Source organism: Arvicola amphibius, chromosome 5 (assembly GCF_903992535.2).
Source record: "Arvicola amphibius chromosome 5, mArvAmp1.2, whole genome shotgun sequence".
Taxonomy (NCBI): Eukaryota; Metazoa; Chordata; class Mammalia; order Rodentia; family Cricetidae; genus Arvicola; species Arvicola amphibius.
This window is the reverse complement of record NC_052051.1, coordinates 55,751,499-55,775,340: the sequence shown is the minus strand read 5'-3', so window position 1 is coordinate 55,775,340 and position 23,842 is coordinate 55,751,499. Positions and strand designations below refer to the sequence as shown.

The following is a 23,842-nucleotide window of genomic DNA, read 5'->3' as shown; positions in this document are numbered from 1 at the left end:
CTGTGCATACATGTGCATGTATATGTATGTATATCACAAGTGTGTGTGCCTGGTGCCCTCAAGGTTCAGAAGGAGGCACTGGATTACTTGGTACTAGAGTTACAGTTGTGAACTGCTATTAAAATAACCATGTGGGTGCTGGAAACAGAAAGTGGGTCCTTTACAAGAGCAGCAAGTACTTTTAATTTCTGAGCCATCTCTCCTGTTTTTTATTTTTTATTTTGAGAACAGGTCCTTATATATTTGAGACTGGCTTTGATGTGACCAAGAAAGCCCTTGAATTTCTGATCCTCTTGTTTCCACCTTCTGATTGCTGATATTATTGGCTTGTCCCACCATGCCTGGTTTATGTGACACTAGGAATCAAATCTTGGGCTCTGTATGCTAGGCAAATTATCTACTAATGAGCTGCATCCCCAGCTTTTTTGGAATTCTATGTACTCTTAGTCCTATTTTATTATCCTTTGTGCTTCCTTTACATTTAGCAGAGAAAACCAGTAGCATTCTTTAGTCTTTGCTGTTACTGATGATCATTGATTATAATAAATTGTATGATCAGTGATTGCAAGCTACTGGGGGCAGAGATCATGTCTTTGTTTTCCAGGATTTATACATGCTACATACTCAGTAAATGCTTGACTTAAGGAATTAAGGTATCCTCTGTTTATTTGCATCATGTTCCTTTGTATAATTTTTTTTCTATTTTTTTCTGAGGGGAGATATTTACTAAGGCAGTCCCTTCTTTATGTGCTTAACATTTGAAGACTTTTACTATTAAAATAGCCTTAGTAATAACTCCAGGGTAGTTTCTCCCTCCATTGTTTTTATAGGTTTTTATTTATTTATTATTACTATTTTTATTTTTTATTTTTATTTTTTTTATTTTTTTTTATTTTTTTTTTTTTTTGGTTTTTCGAGACAGAGTTTCTCTGTAGCTTTGGAGCCTGTCCTGGAACTAGCTCTTGTAGACCAGGCTGGTCTCGAACTCACAGAGATTCGCCTGCCTCTGCCTCCCGAGTGCTGGGATTAAAGGCGTGCGCCACCACCGCCCGGCTTTATTTTTGTTTTTTGAGACAGGGTTTCTCTGTGTAACCCTTACTGTCCTGGAAGTCACTCTGTAGACCAGGCTGGCCTCAAACTTAAGAGACCAACCTGCCTCTGCTTTCCAAGCGCTGGGATTAAAGGCTTGAGCTCAGCTAGTTTTTCTTTTTATACCTCCAACAAATATTTAACAGTATAGAGTATAATCTAAATGTTTGAATAGGTGAATTTATATCATGAGCTTCATGGACTTCAAGACATGATATTATATTGTTCAAGTGCTCAGGCTCATTTCATAGGGAAGTTATCAATACATAATCTGCTTCCCTGTTTAGTGAATTTGATAATCTACCTTGTGTCAGTCTTTCTTGTTGCATTTATCTCTGTTTAAGTGTTTTATTCGTTTAAGACAGAGGTTCTGTCTATGTAGCTAAGGATGTTCCCGAACTCGATCCTTCTACCCCTGCTCCCAAGTGCTAGAATTATAGGCATGTATCACGTTGCTAGCTCATGGTTTATTCTTGTGTGTGGAAATGTGAGCAAGATACAATGATTTATGCATATGAAAATTTCATAATGAAAAATATTGTTTTGTATGCTAATAACATTTTAAAGTCTTATTTTCTTTCTTGTTTTGTTTTTGAGACAAGGTCTCCACATAGCCCTGGTTATCCTGGAATTCACTATGTAGACCGGGCTAGCCTTGAACTCACAGAGATCTGCCTGCCCCTGCTTCCTGAGTGCTGGGATTAAAGGTGTGCACCACCATGTCTGATATTTTGAAGTGTTTTTTCATTTAAAAATATTTTTATTTTATTTGAATGTATGCACACTGCAGTCTTTAAACGTACCGTGGGTATGCCTGGTGCCTGCAGAGTTATACCGGCTACCCTAGAACTGGAGTTGCAAACAGTTGTAAAGGACCATGTGGGTGCTAGGAACTGAGTCCTCTGCAAGAGCAGCAGTGCTCTAACAGCTGAGTTATCTCTCCAGCACCAATCTTCTTTTTCTCCAAAGGCCTTTTATTTTATAGGGAAAATCCTATTTCCAAATTTTGGATCATTTACTGTTTTTCTGTTTATTGATTTTGTAGATGGTACACATGATGGTTGTTCATGCCTCTGATCCTAGTGCCCAGGAGGACAAAACAGGGTAATCATGAATTTGAGGTCAGTTGTAGCACAAATTCTAGTTGGTATTAATGATAAAAACCCAGAGTCGGATATAGGGGTTAATGCTGAAAATCACAGAAGCAGTGTGGCCAGCCACTAGAGAGACCTTTTACCTCTACCAGTACTCAGACTGAAGGAGTGATCCTGTACTCACACTGTCTCCTCAGACTGCAGGGTGATCCTCAGACTGCACTGAGCTTTTGTTTACTCTCTCTGCCCAGCTATATCACTCCTGTCTCCACCTCCCCAGTGCATGAGTTCCCAAGTCCTGGGATCACCTTTCTGTGAGCTCTGTTACTCTTTTAGACAGATTGTAGCCCAGGGTGGCCTTGAATTTATAGAGCTCTCTCTCTGCCTCGGTCTCCCCAGTCTTGGGATTAAAGGTATGTGCCACCACTTCCTGACCTCTATTGGCTGATCTTCAGGCAAGCTTTGTTAAAACATAAACAAAATATCACTACTGTCAGCCTGGCTACATGAGACCCTTTCTCAGAAAAATAAACACAACAACAAAAAACCACTGGGAATCCTTTTTGTAGTGTCTTTAGACCCTGTATGTTCTTTGTTTTCTTATTGTGCCCCCCCAAAGCTTTGTTGAACTCTGCAAGCTATGACTTTGCGTTCATGTATCTACTCTTGAGGGTTCTTGCTTTTATTTACTCTTTTACCTATGCTTTATTCTCTAACATGTAATTAGTACTCAACAAGTATTTAAGTGATTTTAATTAATTAAACTAATAATTAAAATTAATTTTTTTACTTTGCATCTGTTGCAGTGACTGAACACTCTAAAAGCAACTTAGAGGAGGAATGGGTTTATTTCAGCCTACAGCTTATAAGTCCATCTTTGTTTAAATTCAGGGCAGGACTTCAAGCAGGAATTTAAAGCAGAAATATGGAGGAAATGCAGCTTACTGGATCACTCATAGGCCCATGCTTAGTTAGCCTTCTTTTCTTTCTTTTCACCCCCCTTGTTTGTGTGTCCCCCCCCCCCCCCCCGCCATACAGCATTTCTTTGTGTAGCCCTGACTGTCTGGAAACTCATTCTGTAGACCAGGCTGGCTTTGAACTCAGAGATCTGCCTGTGTCTGCCTTCCTCAAAGCATGTGCCACCACCGCCCAGCTTCCCACTTGATACTTAGTAATGTATTAATTTTACAAGTGCTATTTGTTCTGGATTGGAGTGTTTCCTTGCTTAGACATTATTGTTCTGAGAAGAAGCTGACCATTGATTTCTTGGCAAGATGATTTATATCCCATTCTGAGTTTGTTTTGTGCTATTTTTTTTTCTTCAGAAGACCAAATCATATGTCTGCAAGGACATTTTCAGTGGTATATAAATCTTCCATCTATATAAATGTATCAAGATTATTCATAGGTCAGTGAGATGACTCAATAGGTAAAGGCACTTGATGGCAAGGTTGAAGATCTGAGTTTAACCCCTGGGACCCATGATAGAAAAGAGAGAATTGACTCCCACAGTTTTTTTCCTAGCTCCATAAAGGTACTGTGGTATGTGTGCTCACACAGTTAAACATAGACACAATAAATAAATGTAAAATTTTACAGTGTAGAAAAAACTAAGGAAATATGAATAAATTTTAGCTTTCTAAAATGATTATTCATTGTAAGGTATGCCCTCTCTAGTATCTAATCTTAAAATGCTCCCCTTTAAAAATAAATAAAACATGATATAGTAAATGGTATCTTTTTTGATTTATGTGTATGTATGTGTGGGGTGTATATGTACATACATGTGCCACAGAATGCATATGGAGATTAGAAGGCAACTAATGGTAGGTAGGTTTTTATTTTATTTTATTGGAGACAAGGTTCTCTGTGTAGCCCTGGTTGTCCAGGAATTCACTCTGTAGACCAGGCTGACCTTGAACCCAGAGAGCCACTTGCCTCTGCTTATTAAGTGCTGGGATCAAAGACATTCACCCCCACTGCCGGGCTCTTTATGTGGGTTGCCAGGAATTGTATTTAGGACATCGGAGTTGGTGGCAGAAACTCCTATGTTGATTACCATTATCTATTTTTGAGAGGCAGTGGTGCTCTTCATGGAAAGTAAGTATGATTTATTTCATGTATTTGTATAATTTTTCAGTGTTTTTCTTCTGCCATATAGGCTTTTGGGTTTTTCTGTGAGTCCAACTGTGCAGTACACTTGCTATATTCCATCCAGTTCTGTTTGTTAGTAGTTTAACTAAAAGTGACATTTAACTATGAAAGATTAGGGAAGATCCCCTTAGGTAAAATGTGAGAAACATGGTTCTGTGCCATATGAGGCTGTAAAAGGGAATACATTTAAGTTTTTTTTCCAGTGCTGTATGTGTATGATATGATGTGGATGTGAGAGGACAACTTTTTGAAGTTGACTCTTTCCATCAGGGGTGCTAATGCTTTCTTCGTAATAGTGAAGCCCTTTTTTTACTCTTTTCTGTCTTTTGGTTTTTTGAGATAAGGTTCTTCTGTGTAGTCTTGGCTGTCCTGAAACTTATCTTCTAGACCAGGTTGATCAAACTCACAGAATTCTTTTTGCCTCTGTTTCCCAAGAGCTGAGATTAAAGGTGCATGCAACCACCACCCAGCTTTCTTTTAATCATTTAAGAAAGGTATGTCTAGGTGCTGGAGAGATGGGTCAGTGGTTACAAACAGCTCATCTTGTACAGGACCTGGGTTTGGTTCTTAGCACCCATACTGATCAAAACTGTAACTCCAGCTCCAGGAGATCTGATATCCACTTCTGGCCTCCATGGGCACCAGGCACACATTAGTAAACAGACATACATGCAGTCAAAACAGCCATACACATAAAATCTCAAAAAAGGCATACCATTTTAGAAGAACTGAAAAGGTAGAATCTGAATAAATTGCTTAAGATACATTTTTTTTTGTGTTGAATCTGCTACTTAAGTTATCCCAAGCGTTCTAGTGTAGAAATTTGAATGGTGTGTGAGATGACAATATTTCCCTTTGTCCTCATCATTTAGCAGGTATTCTATTTATTGAGTAGAAAAAGTATGTGTAAGGATGGACTAGGAAAATAACTCATCCAGTAAAGCACTTGCCACACAAGTGTGAGCATTTGAGTTTGAATCCTAGCATCCACATAAAAGGCTGGGTGTGGTGGCACAGGCTTATTCTCAGTGCTGGGAGGCAGTTTCCTTGCTTAACAAAATGCATGTATACGAAATATACATAGATCAAATCTGTACATTCTAGACAGATCCTTTATATTCTATGCATTATTTTTTCCTCCCTCAATATTTAGTAAAATTTTGAAAGTTAAACCAAGAAAAATCAAGGGAAAGATCGTGTGAGTTAGGCTTGAATGAACAAGGTGAGCCATGAGAAACAAGTTGAAAATTCCAGTAAGAAAGATGAAGCCTAGCTAGCATCAGCTTTAGTGGTTAGGTTGGCACTGTGCTATATTCAAGGCAGTCCTGGCTTGGCATTTTAAAACTTTGGTTATAAGAATATCTTTTTTAAAAAAAAACTCCTCCCCACTCTAATCGCACTGTGAAATGCATATGGTTGTAGCTTTTAGATTTTTAGAGATTGAACCTAGGGCTTTGCACATGTACTTTTTAAGTACTCTCTACCACTGCTGTATTTTTCCTTTTCTTCCTTTCTTCTGGAGATAGGTATAGTTCATGCTGACCTGAAACTTACTCTATAGCTTTGACTTGTTTGGCAGTTAATGATCTTCCTGAATGTTAAAATTATAAGCATGCACCATAATTTCTGGCTAATCACTTCTGCGCCCCCACCCCCTTGGTTTTTGAGAGAAAGTCTCTCTATGGAGCTATGGTTGTCAGTATGTAGCTCAGGCTATCCTCACATTTCACAGAGAATCACCTGCATCCTCATCTAAGTGCAGAATTAAAGGTATGTACCATCACATTTGGCCAAGGATGGACTTTAAAGGAAAATAGAATATAACTAAGTACAATTTGAAGAATACTGCATTGAAAGTAGAATGTAACCATTTATGCAATTACTTGAAAGAGCAATATAAAAAACACAACAGCTGGGCGGTGGTGGCTCACGTCTTTAATTCCAGCACTCAGGAGGCAGAGGCAGGCAGATCTTTGTGAGTTCGAGGCCAGCCTGGTCTATAGAGCTAGTGCCAGGACAGCCAAGGCTACACAGAGAAACCCTGTCTTGAAAAACAAAAACAACAAAAAACAAAAAAATCAAAATACAAATAAAGAACCCTAAAACAAAATAACAACAAAACCCCACAACAAACAAACCAAAAAAACCCAAATAATCATGTCACTTGGTCACTGGAATATAGCACAATTGGTAGAGTGATACTTAGCATACATAAACCAAGTTTGTCAGTAGCATCTGTTTGTACCTGGACATGGAGTCAGGAAGGTCAGAAGTGAAAAGTTGGCCTTGAGTATGTAAGTTTGAAGCCAGTCAGGGATATATAAAACCCTTTTTTAAGCAAAATAGTTACTTGGTAAATCCCAACTAAATCACTGAAATAGATATGGCTGAATTATTAATTGTAGGTTAGTATATAAAAACACAATTTTCAGAGAACTCTCAGACTCTAACTTTCAACATTTATAGGCTAAGTAGACGCCACTCTGAAAACCTGTGGGTAGTGACCCATTAGATCATCTAGTGATGCCTCTTGAAAATGTTGTATTAATTAAAAAAAAATTAGCCTGGCCAGATGGTAGTGTCACATGCCTTTAGTCTTGTGAGTTTGAGGCTAGCCTGGTCTATAAATCTAGTTCCAGAACAGACAGGGCTACACACAGAGTAACCCTCCCCACCCCCCACCCCCCACAAAAAAGAAAAAAAAGAAATAACCTGGAGGACCATTTCATGAGAGAGAGAGACAGAGACAGAGACAGGATGGGCAAGCTGTAAATCTTGTTAGTTGGAGGGAGTGTAAGAAAGTTATGCCTTTTGAGTCAGAGTCAGCAATGGTGGTCTGCAAGAAGCTCTAGAAATGGTGAGAGTAGTCTTCAGAGAAAAGAAGAAAGCCCAGAATGTCAGGGCAAATATACTTAGGATTTTGGCAAAAAAATTATGCTCAGAAAACCAATGAGTCTTATAAGTGAAAATCAGTAAGCAATTGTTGAAAGTTGTTGAAATGTGGCATCTCATGTTTGAGGGGAGCAGGGAAAGAGCACCAAAGAGCATTTCCATGGCCCTCTTTATGCAAGTTGTTCTCATTGAGTTTTCAATTAGAGAGGTTATTAGGGTTGTCTTTTTGGAGGTGCTATGAAGTCATTCATACCTTAGGGGTAGACATTTTTAATACTAAATAAACTCAAGTTTTAGTCTCAGGAAATGGAATTTTTGAGGAAACATCCCAACCCTTGAGAAGGCATTTTGGTTCTTGAAGTTGAAAAGGAACATCTTAAGGAAATGGTTGTTTTTTCAGTCCTGCTTAAGATCTTGAATGCTCTTGTTTGAATCATGGTTTTCAGAATGATTTCAGAAGTCTGTAAACTTTAGTTCTGGACTTGATTAGAATAAGCAATTTCTATGTATTGCATGTCTTCTCAGGAAGAGCTAAGTGAAAAGAAGCAAGTCAAATCAATCCTCTTGGCTCTATCCTTACAGTCTTGTTTTTTTTCCAAGTGTGTTTGTGTTGTCAAGTAGCACAGAATAACTTTACCTATTATCTCTCAGTTCTTTTGAGAGTGTAAAGTTTAGGAATGTGGACTGCAGTTTCTGTCTTCCTACTCAATTCTTTGTACCCCCATTCACTTCAAACATTATTTACTGGTGTATTAGCAGCATGAAAGTAGTAAGTAGCAGAGAAAGAAAACTAAAATTTTTGATGTTTGGTTGAGAAATACTGTTCTTTGACCTAGTTTTGCAACAGCCTGATATAATTGTTGGTTAATGGTTTCTTTGCATTTTAAAGCTTCAGTGCCTTGAAGAAACAAAAAATACACAGGATCAAATCACTATATCTTAGACAAAGCTCTCAGGCAAATTGTTTTTTAAGACATCTTTCATCTTGGTATCAGCAGTTTAGTGGCAGCTCTCCATCCTTTAGCGAACTTCTCTTTCCTTTGTTTTTCATTTCGACAGGGTGTCTCAGCAGGCTAAGCAGTCCTGGAACTGGAACTGACTATAGAATTCAGTTTAGCCTCGAACTCGCAGCAATCCTCCTGCCTTAGCTTCAGTGTTGTGATTACAGGCATAAGCTTCCATTCTTTGCTCTCAGGGAAGCTTTCTCTTATTTTCCCAGCGTTCTTTGTTGGTGAATATTGGAAAATTGCTTACTCTTCTTACATGGTGTTTGCTTCATAGTTTTCCAGTGCTCTGGCGCTTTCCAACCCCTCAGTACTTTGTACAGGAGGTCCTCAGATTCTTTTTTGTTGGACTTGTGAAGCCAGGGTGGGTCTACGAAGCCCTGTGTGGGTGGGGCCGGGTACGGCAGGGCGGGACCATTGAGGATCCCCTGGGAAAGGCTCAAAAGTCTAGTTGAGAAAGGCCCGGTGGGCTGTGGTTTCAGAATTTTCACGAAGGCTTCGAGTACAAGGTTGAAGGTATTGGGTACCTCTCTCCTGCCTCGCCTTTCTTGATTCTGGAAGCTTCAGTAGCTCTTTCTGGGTTTCTAAGACGTGAAAAGACTGCGGCTTCGGCTCCGGGGGCGGATCCCAAGGGTCTTGACGCTGCTCCGGGCCTTTTGGCTTCCTGATGTTGGGGGAGGGGTGAAGAGGTGCTGCTCGCGCCTCCCTTTGCGCCTGCGCGGGGGGCTCCAAGCGGGTAGGAGCGCGTGCGCGGTGACGTGGACGTCCGGTGCGTGCGCAAGCTCTTCAACTGAAGCGGACACACGGTGTGCGAACCCTTCAGATTAACCCGCCCCTAGAGGGATATGAAGGACTCGGGGTGAGGCCGACCACGCCCCGCACGGTAACTCTCGGGCCTGGGTGGAGGGCATCGCTTCAGTAGTGGCCCGATTGGAGTTTTTTGAGAGTTTAAACCACTTGTGTATTTGAATGGCTTGACTAGCGTTCCGCAGAGAGAGCTTCGCACGCCTGGGCCTGGCTTGGCCCTGCGCGATGCAGCCTTTGGTCCCTTGAGTGAGTTGCGCATGTCATCTCGCGCTCCTCCCCGACCTCACTTCCGTGTCGATCCGAGAACTAACCAGGAACATCGACGCCGGAGACCGTGGCCACGAGGCGGGCGGGGTGAGAAGTGCCCATGGCTCGGCCCTGCCCTCGCGTGCGTGGGGTGTTGAACAGCATGGCACGTTCTGTGTGACGAATTTTAGCCTGGCTGTAGGTCTAAACCTGTGCTGAATAAGCGCGAGTTTTAGAGTTCATCTCTCGGGGTTTCAACTCTCCGAGGGAAACAACCCACGTCGATTTCTCTAAGTAACTTGATGTTGTGTTTTGACACCTATACAAACGTCCCCCAGCGTTTTAATTTCTGGTCAAATGAAAGCAAGACCACTAATTTAATGGGAAGGGGGTGTTGAGTGAGTTGAATGGGAGTGAGAACTTTGTAAACAAAGGACCTGTGATTTGTTAGTGCAAATCGGAGGTGGAGAAAACAGGTGGGGGAAGAGCAGGTGTTTTATTTTTCTCTGTGGGCAGCCTTGACTGGTTTTCTGTTCATAGGATTTCCCCTTTCTGTTGAATTTTCAAGTAGGTTGTGTCTTGTAAGGTGAGCAGGGGCATTAGTAAGCTTACCACCACTAAATTGGGGAATCTGTGTTCGAAGATTATGTAGAGAAGTTGGGAGTCTTTTCGAACTGGAGAAATCGTTAGCAGAGTGTATTGCATTGCTGTGAAGTTTTTTGCCTTCACTTTCGTTCCCCGGAAATGTTCCTTTGCTCCGGCTAAATGATGGAAGCAGGGATGGGTGGAGAGTGAAAAGGACGGTGACTTGATTGGTAGAACGGGAGAATCTCCGTCTGAGGGAGACCCACCCTTGTTCGCCGCGGGATCCGACACGTGGATCTTGAGACATTAGGGCCCATTTATGCTCAGCCTTTGCGTGTTGAGCTCGCCAACCTTAAGTGGCCAAGTGCCTAGTAATCCCTGCCAGGCCTGCTTTCCTTTCCGGCACGACGCCGCAGCAAGGCTGCAGTTAAGGTGCCGGCGTGACGGCTGCTGGGAAATGGGCTGGCCCGGTGGCTCCTTGTGTAGTCTCCAAGGTAACCGAAAGCGACTGAACAGCCCTAGGACCACAGGGTTCCGCCTGGCTGCACGTGATCCTTGGGATTATACCCCATAAGAGTTTTCTTTGAGACATTTTTTTTTCACGTTTCTGGCTAGCTGTCTTCTGTAGTTGAAAAGCGAAATAATTGGGGCTTTTTTCTTTTGTTTGCTAGTTTTTTAAATTCACAGGTAGTGAGTTGGGTGCCCTTAACTACAACATAAAGGAAATTTAGTTCTCTTGGTGCTTTGGCATATTTTTTTTTCAAATTCTCTGCCCGTTTCTGTTGTAAAGGTTTTTCAGATTCTACTTAGTAGTTCGTGGGCACCTAAAAGCTTACTAGCCTGAATTGTTTTAGATTGATACCAAGGAATGGAAATATTTAATAAAATTTAAGTTTCAAAATGCGGTTTAAGGAACAAACATCATAGTGAACCTGCCATACATAATACAGTAACTTATTGTTTGAAAGGGTAACATTCAGAAATGGTGCTGACCATCTTTCGAAATTTGTGTTTTAAAAGTAATAAATTGACTTGGAATTTTGACTTGGTGTAGTTAAATTTTCTTGACACAGTATGTAAATCATTAAATTGCTACATAGTGTGATTTGTGGGTTGTATCAGGGTCACAATTATAGTAAAAATTTACCAACACCACTGGATGAAAAAATTGGTACTCTGAGTTTGTTACATTTGGTGCACTTTGCTACACTGTTTTAAAGCATATACCTTAGAGGCTGTGTATGTAGTTAGGAACGTCAAGAATCACCAAGAAGTTTTCTCTTTACAACTAAATTTAAGGCCCTTACTAATGCACTGTAATCTAGGTAAATGCTTGATGAGAAAAGGCTGAACCAAACATTTTTGAATTTTAAAATGTATGTAGATAAGCCTGGCCTAGAACTCACAGAAATCCTTCTGCTTCTGTCTCTCCAGTGCTGCGATCAAAGATAGGCACCACTGATTTGTGCTCTTTGTTAAAACTTTAAGAGAGCAAAATACAGAGTATTCCAGTATTGCTGAAAAGGAGGTTTTTTTCCTTCCTTTCCTGATTAAAGTACATTTGATTTTTGCAATGGACATTTATGGCTATCTTAGACTTTAGAGTGCTCTTCATAAGTGTGAAACAGCATGTTCACCAATTGACGAGCTGTAGATGAGAAAAATCAATTATAGGGCTGACAATGTATTTCAGTGGTATTCCAGGTGCATATCATGTGAAAATCCCTGGCTGGGTTCAGTTACCAGCACTACAAGGGAATCCTGTTTTTAATTGTAGCCATTGTATCTCAAGTTCCTGATACTTTGGGACCATAAATTGGCTCTTTGATTTTATGTTTTTTGGTTAACTGATGGAATAAATTGCTAGGTTTAGGTTTTTTTGTTTTGTTTTTTTTTGTTTTTTTGTTTTTTTTTGTTTTGTTTTGTTTTTGTTTTTTTTTTTTTTTTTTTTTTTTTTTTTTTTTTTTTTTTTTTAGTTTTCCAAGACAGGGTTTCTTTATAGCTTTGGAAATTGTCCTGAAACTAACTCTTATAGACCAGGCTATCCTTGAACTCTCAGAGATCTGCCTGACTCTGCCTCCCAAGTACTGGGCTTAAAGGCATGTGCCACCACTGCCTGGTTTAGGTTTAGTTTTTTTTTAATATTTTATGCAAGCCTACAAGTTCTGACTTTTCCTGGTTTTCATGTGTATTTTCACATTTTTTGTTGGATGACTGTGTACAAAGTTGAAATAAGGCAATTTGAGTTTTTTCTTTGTTGGGAGGGTTGGGGCAGGCAGGTCTTATGTATGGCTAGTTCAAGGGATTAAAGGTGTGAGTTACCACCACCTGGTTGATCCCTCCCTCCCTCCCTCCCTCCCTCCCTTCCTCCCTTCCTCCCTCCCTCCCTCCCTCCCTCTGTCCCTTCCTTCATTCCTTTCTTCTTTTTTTAAATGTGGTGCTGGGCATTAGCTTTTTGTATACTAGATAAGCACTCTGTTGACTGAGTTACATCTCCTCCCCAATTTGAGTTTTTAGCATTTAACTATTTAGGCAAAGGAAAAGCTAAACGTAGTTATTTCTACTATGGTGTATAACTTATGGTGAGTTCTTTAAGCTTAAGTATGTTACAGTCACCAGGTGACTTGTGAAACTTTTTGCTTTGTTAATGTTTGATAGGTAAGGTCTAAACATACTAGTTTTAGAAAACTATCCTTATGGATAAAATCTTAAGTCAGTTTTAGAAAATAATTCTTTTAAATTCTTTTACCTATTCTAGGCCATGGGTTTAATTCCTAGCACTATAAAATAAATATCCACATACTAAAGCCATTTGAATCCTAGAACTCCAGAGCCCAATATATTTCTGAAGAGTGCATCACTGGTCAGCCTAGCTAATAGAGGGACCTTGTCTAAAACAAACCAACAAACATCAAGATTAAACAAAACTAATCCAAGCCAGAAGAGTTTATCTTTGCTCATGAATGTTAGTGCTTTATTATTAAGAACTAGATTCCCTCTTTTTAAGCCCCTTGAGCTGGAAGTGGCCAGGCCCTGCCCCTGATGACCTCCAACTAACTGCCAGGCTATGACTAGCTGTGCCACAGAAAACCATAACAGCAGGACCCAGCTCCTTGAGATGGCGGAGGCCAAGCCCTGCTCCAGAGTAAAAAAGCCCCAAATTAGGCCACCTGGAAAGCTCTCGCCTAAGAAACTTTATATAAAGCCTGCCTCCAGCTCAGTTCTTGCTGCTTCTTGGTGAAGCAGAGGTATCCCCACCCTCCAGTATTTCCTCAGTAAATCTCTTGTGTGAGGCTTGTTGTTTGGTGTGTGTTATTCCTTGGCTCCTGATTTCCAGGATACCTTTCCCTTCAAAGCTGTAACACATCCCACAGCCCCTTTTATCCTGATCTCATCTCATGGCTTTTGCCTTAGCAGCCTTCTGATGGCTGTGATTGTAGGTGTGAGCCATCAAGTCTGGCTATAACATTTTGTTTTGGGAGACAGTGTCTACTTAGTCCTGGCTGTCTTGGAACTCTCTATAGATCAGGATGGGCTCAAACTCACAGAGATCCTCCTGCCTCTGCTTCCATGTTCTGAGATTAAAGGCATGTGCCACCATGTGCTGCTGTTAGTAACTTTTGAGCTATACTTCACCTAACATAAAATTCATAGTTTAAATGGGCACCAGGACTTGGAGAGATGAAGCACTTAAGTGTGAGGACTGGAGTTCTTGTCTCCAGTACCCAGATAAAAAGCCAGGTGGGCATGATAGCCTATTTGTTATCACAGCTCTGGTGAGGCAAAGATTGGATCCCTCTAGAACAGTGGTTCTCAGTCTTCCTAATACAGTTTAATATTAACTGTAATACAGTTCCTTATGTTGTGGTTGACCCCCCCAACCACATAACTTCGTAACTGTAATTTTGCTACTGTTATGAGTCATAATTCAAATATCTATGTTTTGTGATGTTTTAGGCAACTCCAAAGGGGCTGTGACCCACTGGTTGAGAATTACCGCTCTAGAACTAGCTGGATATGATATTTATGAAGTCATGTCAGTGCCGTATAAAGAATTAATTCTGGAATTGTGTATATAGTTCATGTTAGAGCACTTTCTGAGCATACTAGATGCCCTGCGTTCAACTCCCAGCACAGCTAATAATAAAGTTAATTCTGTAGTTTCTCTTTAGAGTGGGAGTGAAAATTAAAATTTTCACCCATCCCCAAAGAATTTGATATAACTGAATCTTTTTGTAAATTATTTCATAACCATTCCTTTTTAAAATGCAAATTATTTCATTTTATGCATTTATTTTTTCCCTCTCATTGTCCTCTCTCCCTTTAGTTTTATTTTGTTGTTGGTTTTTTTGTTGTTGCTTGTTTTGTTTTTTGAGACAGGATCTCACATAGTTCAGGATGACTTTGAACTTCTGACTCTCTAGCTTCCATCTCATTAGTGCTAGGATTATAAGCATGTGCCAAGCCACTATGCTCATGCTTTTTAGTTGGTTTAATAGGTGGCTACTCTGCCAACTGAGCCTACGTCTCCCTTTCCCCCTTTTTGAAGTAGAAAGTTGTTTTATTTGAAAGCAAGTAGAAGTTTAAGGTAGATTTCTGCCAAAGAGAACAGCCATCTTCTGTACCTAAGAGCTTCTCTGACTGCTTAGTAGTCCAACTGCCCTTGGTCTTAAGTAATCTTAACCTGCCTTAACCTTTTGGTTTTTCAAGACAGAGTTTCTCTGTGTAGCCCTGCCTGTCCTGGAGCTAGCCCTGTAGATCAGGCTGGCCTTGAACTCACAAGAGATCTGCCTACCTCTGCCTCTCAAGTGCTGGAATTAAAGGCAAATGTGCCCACTGCTTGGCCAGCCTTAACCTTCTAAGTGCTAGGATATCATGAGAACCACACCAGTTTATATAGTTTTTCTAAAACAAATGTATAATTTTAGTTTGTGTAAGATTACAGGGTTATTATTTTTTTGAGAGATAGGATATAAATAATTATTAACTCATTAGATTAGATTAAAATTAGTTTACAAAGATGATAGAAATGATTAGGATAACTGTATGTAGTGGCCTAGGCCTGTAATAATCCCAGTACTTGAGAGCCAGATAGAGGAGGATTAATGTTTGAGGCTAGCCTGTTCTGTATAGTGAGACTCTGACTCTGTCTTAAGAACTCCCACTTTTTTTTTAAGAGTGATTAGGTATTGTAGAATGAATACCTTTACAGCGATTGAAAGAAGGTTATAAGCAATATCTTAAGAGAGTTAGGAATAGAGTTAGGAATATTTTTTGAATAACATAATCAGTTGTATTTTTTTTTCTTTTGAGGCAGGATCTCATGTGTTCCAGGGTTTAATTATTTTTTTTGGCAATTTCATACTTGTATATAATGGATTTTAAATCCTTTTTTGTTTGTTTGTTTGTTTGAGATAGAATTTCTCTGTAGCTTGGAATCTGTCCTAGAACTTGCTCTGTAGACCAGGCTGGCCTCGAACTCAGAGAGATCCGCCTGCCTCTGCTTCCCGAGTGCTGAATTAAAGGCATGTGCCACCATCACCCAGCAGATTTTAAATCATTTTATTTCTGTTCATCACCCTTTTTTTCTCTCTTCCTCTCCACCCCTCTGCAGTTGAAACCAGTTTTCTCAAGTTCAGTGTTTTTCTTTTTCTTTTTTTTTTGTAATTCAGTGAATTTAAAGTTTTAAAATAAATGGTTACTGTGTTTGTGTGGATCTGCATGCCTATTTATGAACATGGAGATTTAAGACATAAGTAAAATTTTGGAATCCGTTTTCTCCATTTTTATGTAAGGTTCAGAGGTTGAACTCAGATCAAGAGGCTTGTCTGACCAGTGCCTTTTCCTGCTGAGGCATCTCACTGGCCTCCACTGAGTTTTAAGTAGCTTGGGCAGGGGTTTATTTACTGGAACATGGACAAGTGCTGGACAAGCATGGACTATGAACTTGTGTTCTTTCTCTCTCCGTCTCCCAAGTGTGCTGAGAGTACAGGCTTACACCACCACTCCTGGTTTATGCAGTGCTGGAAATTGAACCCAGGCCTCATGAGTGCTACAGATCTCTACCAGATGAGCTAGAGTTCCAGTCATCACAGTTGTATTTTTGTTTGCAAAATTCTGAGTTGATTAAAGTTTTGTTTTGTTTTTGTTTTTAGGATGAGAAGCATTTGTGACTATGTGTTGACTACAGTTTCTTACTACTGAATTTCTCACTGGAATCATGGAAGAGAAACAGCAAATTATATTAGCTAATCAAGATGGTGGGACAGTGACAGGAGCAGCACCTACCTTCTTTGTCATCCTCAAACAGCCAGGAAATGGCAAAACTGATCAAGGAATTTTGGTTACTAATCGAGATACCTGTGCTTTGTCTAGTAGGGTGTCATCACCAGGAAAATCTAAAGGGAAGATTTGCCTTCCAGCTGATTGTACTGTGGGAAGAATCACTGTTACCCTTGATAACAACAGTATGTGGAATGAGTTCCATAATCGAAGTACAGAGATGATTCTGACCAAGCAAGGAAGACGCATGTTTCCTTATTGTCGCTATTGGATAACAGGCTTAGATTCAAATTTAAAGTATATCCTTGTAATGGACATATCTCCTGTGGATAACCATCGTTATAAATGGAATGGTCGTTGGTGGGAACCCAGTGGGAAGGCTGAACCCCATGTTTTGGGAAGAGTTTTTATTCATCCAGAATCTCCTTCCACAGGTCATTATTGGATGCATCAGCCAGTATCTTTTTATAAACTCAAACTTACCAACAATACACTGGACCAGGAAGGTCATATTATCTTGCACTCTATGCACCGTTACCTGCCAAGGCTTCATTTGGTGCCTGCAGAAAAGGCTACAGAAGTGATACAATTAAATGGCCCCGGTGTTCATACTTTTACTTTCCCCCAGACTGAATTCTTTGCAGTAACAGCTTATCAAAACATTCAGATTACCCAGTTGAAAATAGATTATAATCCATTTGCCAAAGGCTTTCGGGATGATGGGTTGAGCAGTAAGCCCCAGAGAGATGGAAAACAAAGGAATAGTTCTGATCAAGAAGCGAATAGTGTTTCTAGTTCTCCTGGTCATCGTATTCGTCTTACTGAAGGCGAGGGATCAGAAATACATTCAGGTGATTTTGATCCTGTGTTAAAGGGTCATGAAACATCAGGCCTAGGCTTGGAGAAGCCACTCCATAATGTAAAACAAGACTTTCTTGGTTTTATGAATACTGATTCTGCACTTGAAGTTCCTCAGTTGAAGCATGAAATTTCTGAAAGGTGAGTCATAGTTTTTCTTATATTTATTTAGTGTTGTATGTGTGTGTATAGGTCAAAGGACAGCTTTAGGGAATTGGTGTTCCCTTTTACATCATGTGGGTCTAGGATATCAAACTCAGGTCATTTGGCTTGGTGGCATCCACCTTTGCCCACTGATCATCTCTTTAGTTGAGAAATAGTTTTTCTGTTTTTAGAGATAAAAAGAAGATTGAGATGGGCCAGATTTTGGAATTAGTTCATTGGTTTCGTGGAATGCAGTAGATGTTGATATCAGTTACTGTAAAGCAAACCCCACCTGCTTTTAATTCTTTGACAGCTTATTTTGGTGTAAAGAATAGCTACTTAGTTCAGGTTGTAGAATTGCAGCCAGATTGGAAAATTTATCAAAATAGGGAACTTTATTTATTTGTGGATTGTTCCTTGTTAACACATATAGACAATTTATGATTGTGGAACAGGGAGAAAAAATTAAATTATAACTGAAACAGTTTATCCAATTAAGGCCTAAGTGTACTCAGTATAAGCTGAATTTATAGCCATAATAAATAAATATTGCCCAAATAAAATAGAATCAAAAAATTACTATCTGTGAAAATATTCCTAATATATTTTCTAGAAATGAATTCATTGTATATAATTGAACCTTTTGTGTTTAAAAAAAATTCTCCAAAAGGTGGAGTACTTCTAAATACCAAACATTTCAGATAAGAGGTACTCAACTTCTTTATATTTTATACTGATTCTTCATTTTAGTTGTCTGTATGTACATATATGCACTGTTGAAAAAGAGGCTGTGTATTATCCACTGTAAAAGCCTGTGTGTGTGCGTGTGTGTGTGTGTGTATGCGTGTATGTATATACAGATGCTTCTAGTTTAAATTTTGGGGTGGGTCAAGGTTTCAGTGTATAGCCTAGTCTTCTGGAGCTTGCTATAGTTAGCTCATCTTGGCCCCAGGTTCAGGATCTTTCTGTCTCTTTCTCAGCTACTGGATATACAGGTGAATTTTAGATGTCTACCCATGGTGACTCTGATTCTTTTTATTCTCAATTTTTTTGGGAGAGGGTCTTATTATGTAGGCCTAGCTGGCCTAGAACTTGTTATGTAGACAAGGCAGGAATTGAATTCACAGAGATCTTCCTGCTTCTGCTTCTCAAGTGCTGGTATTAAAGATATGCATCACTATGCCTGACTTAAAAGATTCTTTTATTTAAAAGAATATTAATTTTTTTTTTTTTTTTTTTTTTTTTTTTTTTTTTTTTTTTGGTTTAACATTTATTTATTTATGGTTTCTCAAGAAGGTTTCTTTGTGTAGCCCTAACTGTCCTAGAACTTGTACTGTAGACAAGGCCGTCTACAGAGATCTTTCTGCTTCTGCTTCCTGAATGCTAGTATTAAAGGCATGTGCTACTACCGCCTGACTGATTTTTATTTATTTTTAAATGTGTGTGTATGTGCTATATGTGCTGTATATGCTAAATGTGTATGTGTTGGTACCTGTGTAGGCCAGGAGCGGGTAGATTCCCCTGAGCTGGAGTTAGAGGTATTTTTGAGCTACATGATGTGGGTTCTCTGGAGAACAGCAGATGCTTTTAACAGCTGGTAACCCTCCAGTCACCCCATTTCTTTTTTAAAAACAGATTTGTTTCTTACTATCACCTTACTTAAGCATTTAAAAAAAACCCCAATAAACAACAACAACAACAAAAACCCTTTAAACATTTACAGAAAGATTCTCTGCCCAAGGGTGTAGCTCAGTGGTACTTAATATGTTCTGAGTAATATAGTACTGAACTTCCTTTCAAAATGATGTATTAATTTTTAAGTTGAACACTTACGAATAGCATGATGAAATTCTGTGTTGCCCTGCACTGTCCTGCATGAGATGTGCATTCCAGTGTCTAGGATATCCATGCTGTGTATGCTACCTGCTCTCTAGTCACTTAGTAGCCTTCTCAATAAGAAAGGGAATTGTGGAAGGATTGTAGTTGTTGTTTTTGGTTTATGTTTTATATATTATCCTATGCTGTTGGCACAGTGCTGTGTTATTTATCTCATGTATCTAATCAGAGGTATTTTCCAAGTTCATCACAAAAAAGGTGAGTTCTGTATAGTAAAATACTTTTAGAGGAGACCTCATTCACATTTATTATAGTGTATTATAATTTTATGATATTATTCTTTGTTTTTAATCTATTGTGCCTAATTTATGAATTGAGGTTTATCTTAATTACCTGTGTATAGAAAAAGTATAGGGATTGCAAGCATTTCTTATGGATAACTGTACTTTAGGACTTTTGATGCACCTTTTATAGAATGCTTGCCCACTATAGGCCATACCTTAGGTTTGATATCCAACCCCACATAAAAACTGTGCATGGCTGGACGGTGGTAGGGCACACCTTTAATTCCAGCACTTGGGAGGCAGAGGCAGGCAGATCTCTTGAGTTTGAGGCCAGCCTGGTCTATAAAAGCTAGTTCCAGGATAGGATCCAAAGCTACAGAGAAACCTTGTCTCAAAAAACCAACCAACCAACAACAACAACAACAACAAAAAAAAACCCTCTATGGTGCTACATGTCTGTAATCCTGGCACTTGGGAAGGGAAGGCAGGAAAAAAGATCAGAAGTTCAAGGTTATTCTCACCTATATATCAAATTTGAGGTCAGCCTGAAACAAGTAGACCTTGTCTTTAAGAAAAATTGTTTTAAGCTCTCCCTCCCTCCCTCCCTCCCTCCCTCCCTCCCTCCCTCCCTCCCTCCCTCCCTCCCTCCCCTCCCCTCCCTCCCCTCGCCTAGTCACTCTAACTAGAGTGTCCTGGGTTGTGATGTGTAGAACTGCTAAAGGTGAGAGCATTATAGTTTTAGGTTTCATTTTTCTGATGACTGAGAACTATATATGAGAGAGTCTTCCTTGGTTATTGTTTTCTTTCCGTGTTCAGTTTTATGTACCTTTAAGGTCAAAACTACATTGTTTTTTAAACTAATAGAACTTTATAGTCCCAACTGCCCTACTATGGTCCTATTACATAGTTCACCTTTTGTTGTAGTGTCTTTTTCTAAAATTAGTCATTGTTGACTCCCAACTAGTTTGATGTTATTTTTTTATTCTGTTCTCTTTTGCATCTTCCCTTCTCTGTTTTTTTAAGACAGGGTCTCACTATTGGTTGGTCTGGAGCTCCATATGTATACTAAGCTGGCCTCAAACTTAGAGATACTCCTGCCTCTGCCTCCCATGTGTTGGGATTTAAGGTGTCTGTCTGTCTGTCTGTCTGTCTGTCTCTCTCGTTTTTTGAGATAGGGTTACCCTTTGTAGTCCTAGTTGTCCTGGAATTAACTCTGTAGACCAGACTGGCCTCGAACTCAGTGATCCACATGCCTCTGCCTCCCGAGTGGAGGCAGACTTGTGGCCCCATCGCCCAGCTGCTTTGTCTCTTGATTGTGCCATCCATTCTTCCAATTTTGCCGTGACTTCAAGTAGTGAGCCATTTACCCAGCCCCCAACTATCAATTTTACATGTTATTGTCCCTCCTTTCTCTTCTCCCTTCCTTCTCTTCCTGTCTTAAGTTGTGGGGATTGAAGTGAAAGTTTTAGGCATGGCAGGCAGATGTTCTACCAGCTTAACTATATCCCTGCTCATATACTACCTACTACCTATTTTATTTGTTTTTTGCTTGTATTGGGAACTGACTACAGAGACTCGTGTTTTACCACAGGACTAACCCCTAACTCCCCCCTCCTTTTTTTTTTTTTTTTTTTTTTTTTTTGAGAAAGTGTCAAAGTAAGTAGCCTGTGCTGCCTCAAATTCAGTCTAGCTCAGGTAGACCTTGAATTTGTGATCCTTCTGCTTTAACTTTCATTACTGAGATAATAAGCTTTTGGCAACAGGACCTACAACTTAGTGTGCTTAGAATTGAACCCCGGGCATATGAGATAAATTTTATCACTGAACTACATACGCATCCTTTACCATTTAAAATTATTTGCCAATGCAACAATTTAGCTTAGTTTATTTTGTTTGAATAAAACATCAGAGACATGGTAAATTATTTGTCCTTTTGTTTTGAAGGCTAGGAAATTGAAGAGCATGGAAGTGGTATCTGTTTGGCATCTGTGAAGTCTTCCCACTACATCATAACATAGGGTATCACTGTGAGGCAGCAGGTGGTCTAGCCTTGGTTTCTTTAGTCTTAAAATGCTGTGAATGCTCTGCAAAGGCACTCCTCTAATCTTTACCTCTCCAAATGGTGTTAACATCACTTTGGGTTAAGTTTCTAATACACAGACTTTCAAGGGACATATCAAAACTACTGAATACAAACCTCATGATTGTTATTTCCCCTTTATCCTCTCTGTGTTGTGTAGTTGGCTAGTTTTCAGTAAGCAGTGACAGAACACTGCAAAGTATAAACTGCCTTCTTCACACTGTATGCAGTGATTGCTTCAGAGACGCTTGCAGACTCGTGTGTGAGAGTTATAAGTTTGCCTTTTAAAAATTTTCATTTGCTTTTTGAGACAGAGTTTCTCTGTGTTGCTCTGATTGTCCTGGAACAACCAGGCTGGTCTTGAACTCACAGAGATCTAGTTGCTTCTGCCTCTTGAGTCCTGGGATTAAAGGTGCACACCACCACTTGGCTACCTAGTTCTCTTTTTAAAACAATTTTTTGTTACATTTATTGTATATGTATATGTGTGTGGATGTTGTGTCATGGTGCGTATGTGGAAGTCAGAAGACAACTTGCAGGAGTCAGTTCTTCTGTCATGTGGATCTAGGGATGAACTGAGATCATCTGGCTGTATGTATATATGTGGCCCTTTTACTATAATTAAATTTTTTTAAAAGATTTATTTTCATTTCTATTTTGGTGTCTGTGTGGTATGTATTTGAGTTTGGATGCCTGCAGAGGCCAGAAGAGGGTATTGGATCCTATAGAGCTGGAGTTAAAAGTGGTTGTGAGCAACCCAGAGTAGATGTTGAGAACTCTTCTACAAGAACAGGAGCCATCATTTAGCACTTTTATGTATCTTTTGTAGTATCTTTTATCACATGAGGAGACATTTTTATTCCATTTTCCACTTTGAGTTGTTAATAATCAGTAAATTTCATAAACATATTTTTATATTAATTGGGATATAATGTTCCCGCCCCCATTTGTTGATAAATTTTACTGATGGGGTGCTATTACCCAGCCTTGCATTGTTGGACTAAACCTTATTTATAGTAATACTGTTTTGTTGTTGTTTTGGGTTTTGAGACAAGGACTCTATATAGTCCTGGCTGTCCTGGAACTTGCTATGTAGACCAAGTTGGCCTTAACTCACAGAGATCCTGCCTCTGCCTCCCAAGTACTGAGATTAAAGGTATATATCATAACCAGATATAATCTTTTAAATATTGCTGGGCTGAGTTTGTAGAAAATTTTCATCTAAATTCATGAGAGATAGCTTTTTTTAGTTTTTTTTCCCGTGGGTAGGTATCATGGTTGTAAATTTCCCCAGAAAGAAGCTAGAAGTATCCCATACTTTCCAAGTTGGTGTTTAAATTTTGTTTTAAATTTTTATCACCTTAGGAAACTTTATAACAATATAATTATAAATTTAAAAAGCAATACAGTCTTAAAAGAAAAATTTTCAAATTACAAAATTCTTCAGAACACATTAAAACTTTTTTTTCTAAATGGATTAGTGTTAGTGATTGGTTAGTAGTGTCTAATGCCTGTTGGGCTAATGGTCAGTGGAACTAGAAAACTAGTCAGCTTTCCTAGAAAATTTTTTTTTGGAATGCTGTGTGTGTGTGTGTGTGTGTGTGTGTGTGTGTGTGTGCGCGTCTCTCGTTTTTCTCTGTGTAACCCTGTCTGTCCTGGAACTCACTCTGTAATCCAGGCTGGCCTTGAACTCAGAGGTCCCTCTGCCTAGGATTAAAGTTCTGGGATTAAAGATTTGTGACATCATTGTATTGCCTTTATGGAAAAAATGTTTTTTACTATTTCAGCACACAGGAAGTTTAATTCAAAAATCCACAGAATAAAAACTATGACAGAATTGAAACTAGCAACATACTACTAGCTTTATATTCTTTTTTCCTGGCTGGTGTCCCTTTGCCTACAACCTGTTCCTTCCTTATCACCTAATTTTACCATCTCTTGGTCTTTCTAAGCTTTTAGACTTTACGTATTTATACTCATTTAAATATGTGTGTGTGTGTGTGTGTGTGTGTGTGTGTGTGTGTGTTTATATTATAGGATGGTACCTGCATGACAAAGAACTTTTAATTTTTCTACCTTTGGATCTTGTTAATTTTATTTGCTTTTGCTTTAATTAATCCTGTATCAGGGGTTAGCAAGTCAAGACTTGGGTTCATACTTCATCAACTGTTTTTTTGTGTGACTTGCCAGCCAGTAATAGTTCTTACATGATTAGTTAGATAGGAGAAAAAGAAGGAATAATATTTCACCATCTCTGAAAATTATATAAAATTGAAATTTCAGTGGCTCTTTGTTGGATCATAGCTGTGTTTATGTTTTGCATGGATTCTTTTGTGCTTTAGTGGCAGAGAGCTGGCATAGTTTAAATGTTTTACTAACTTTTAGTCTTTTACAGAAAATAAATTCCTATAATAGATAATTTATTTTAGACTTTTGCTTTTCTTAGCATATATATTTAAAACTAAATTTGCTTCTGAATACTATTTT

The 23,842-nt window shown here is 39.2% G+C and overlaps 1 protein-coding gene across 4 annotated transcripts in view; it reads left to right on the top strand.

The window, feature by feature from the left end:
- Mga (MAX dimerization protein MGA) overlaps nt 1-23,842 on the top strand; it is a 91,813-nt gene that overhangs the window by 16,479 nt on the left and 51,492 nt on the right. For 3 of the 4 annotated variants that reach the window (XM_038329616.2, XM_038329619.2, XM_038329618.2), the window contains exon 2: nt 16,027-17,152. In XM_038329616.2, the coding sequence (XP_038185544.1) occupies nt 16,092-17,152 (1,061 nt within the window). In that variant the 5' untranslated portion in view covers nt 16,027-16,091. Of the gene's footprint in view, nt 1-9,010; nt 9,117-16,026; nt 17,153-23,842 lie in introns of those variants that run through there. The other variant, XM_038329617.2, reaches the window with a different exon arrangement.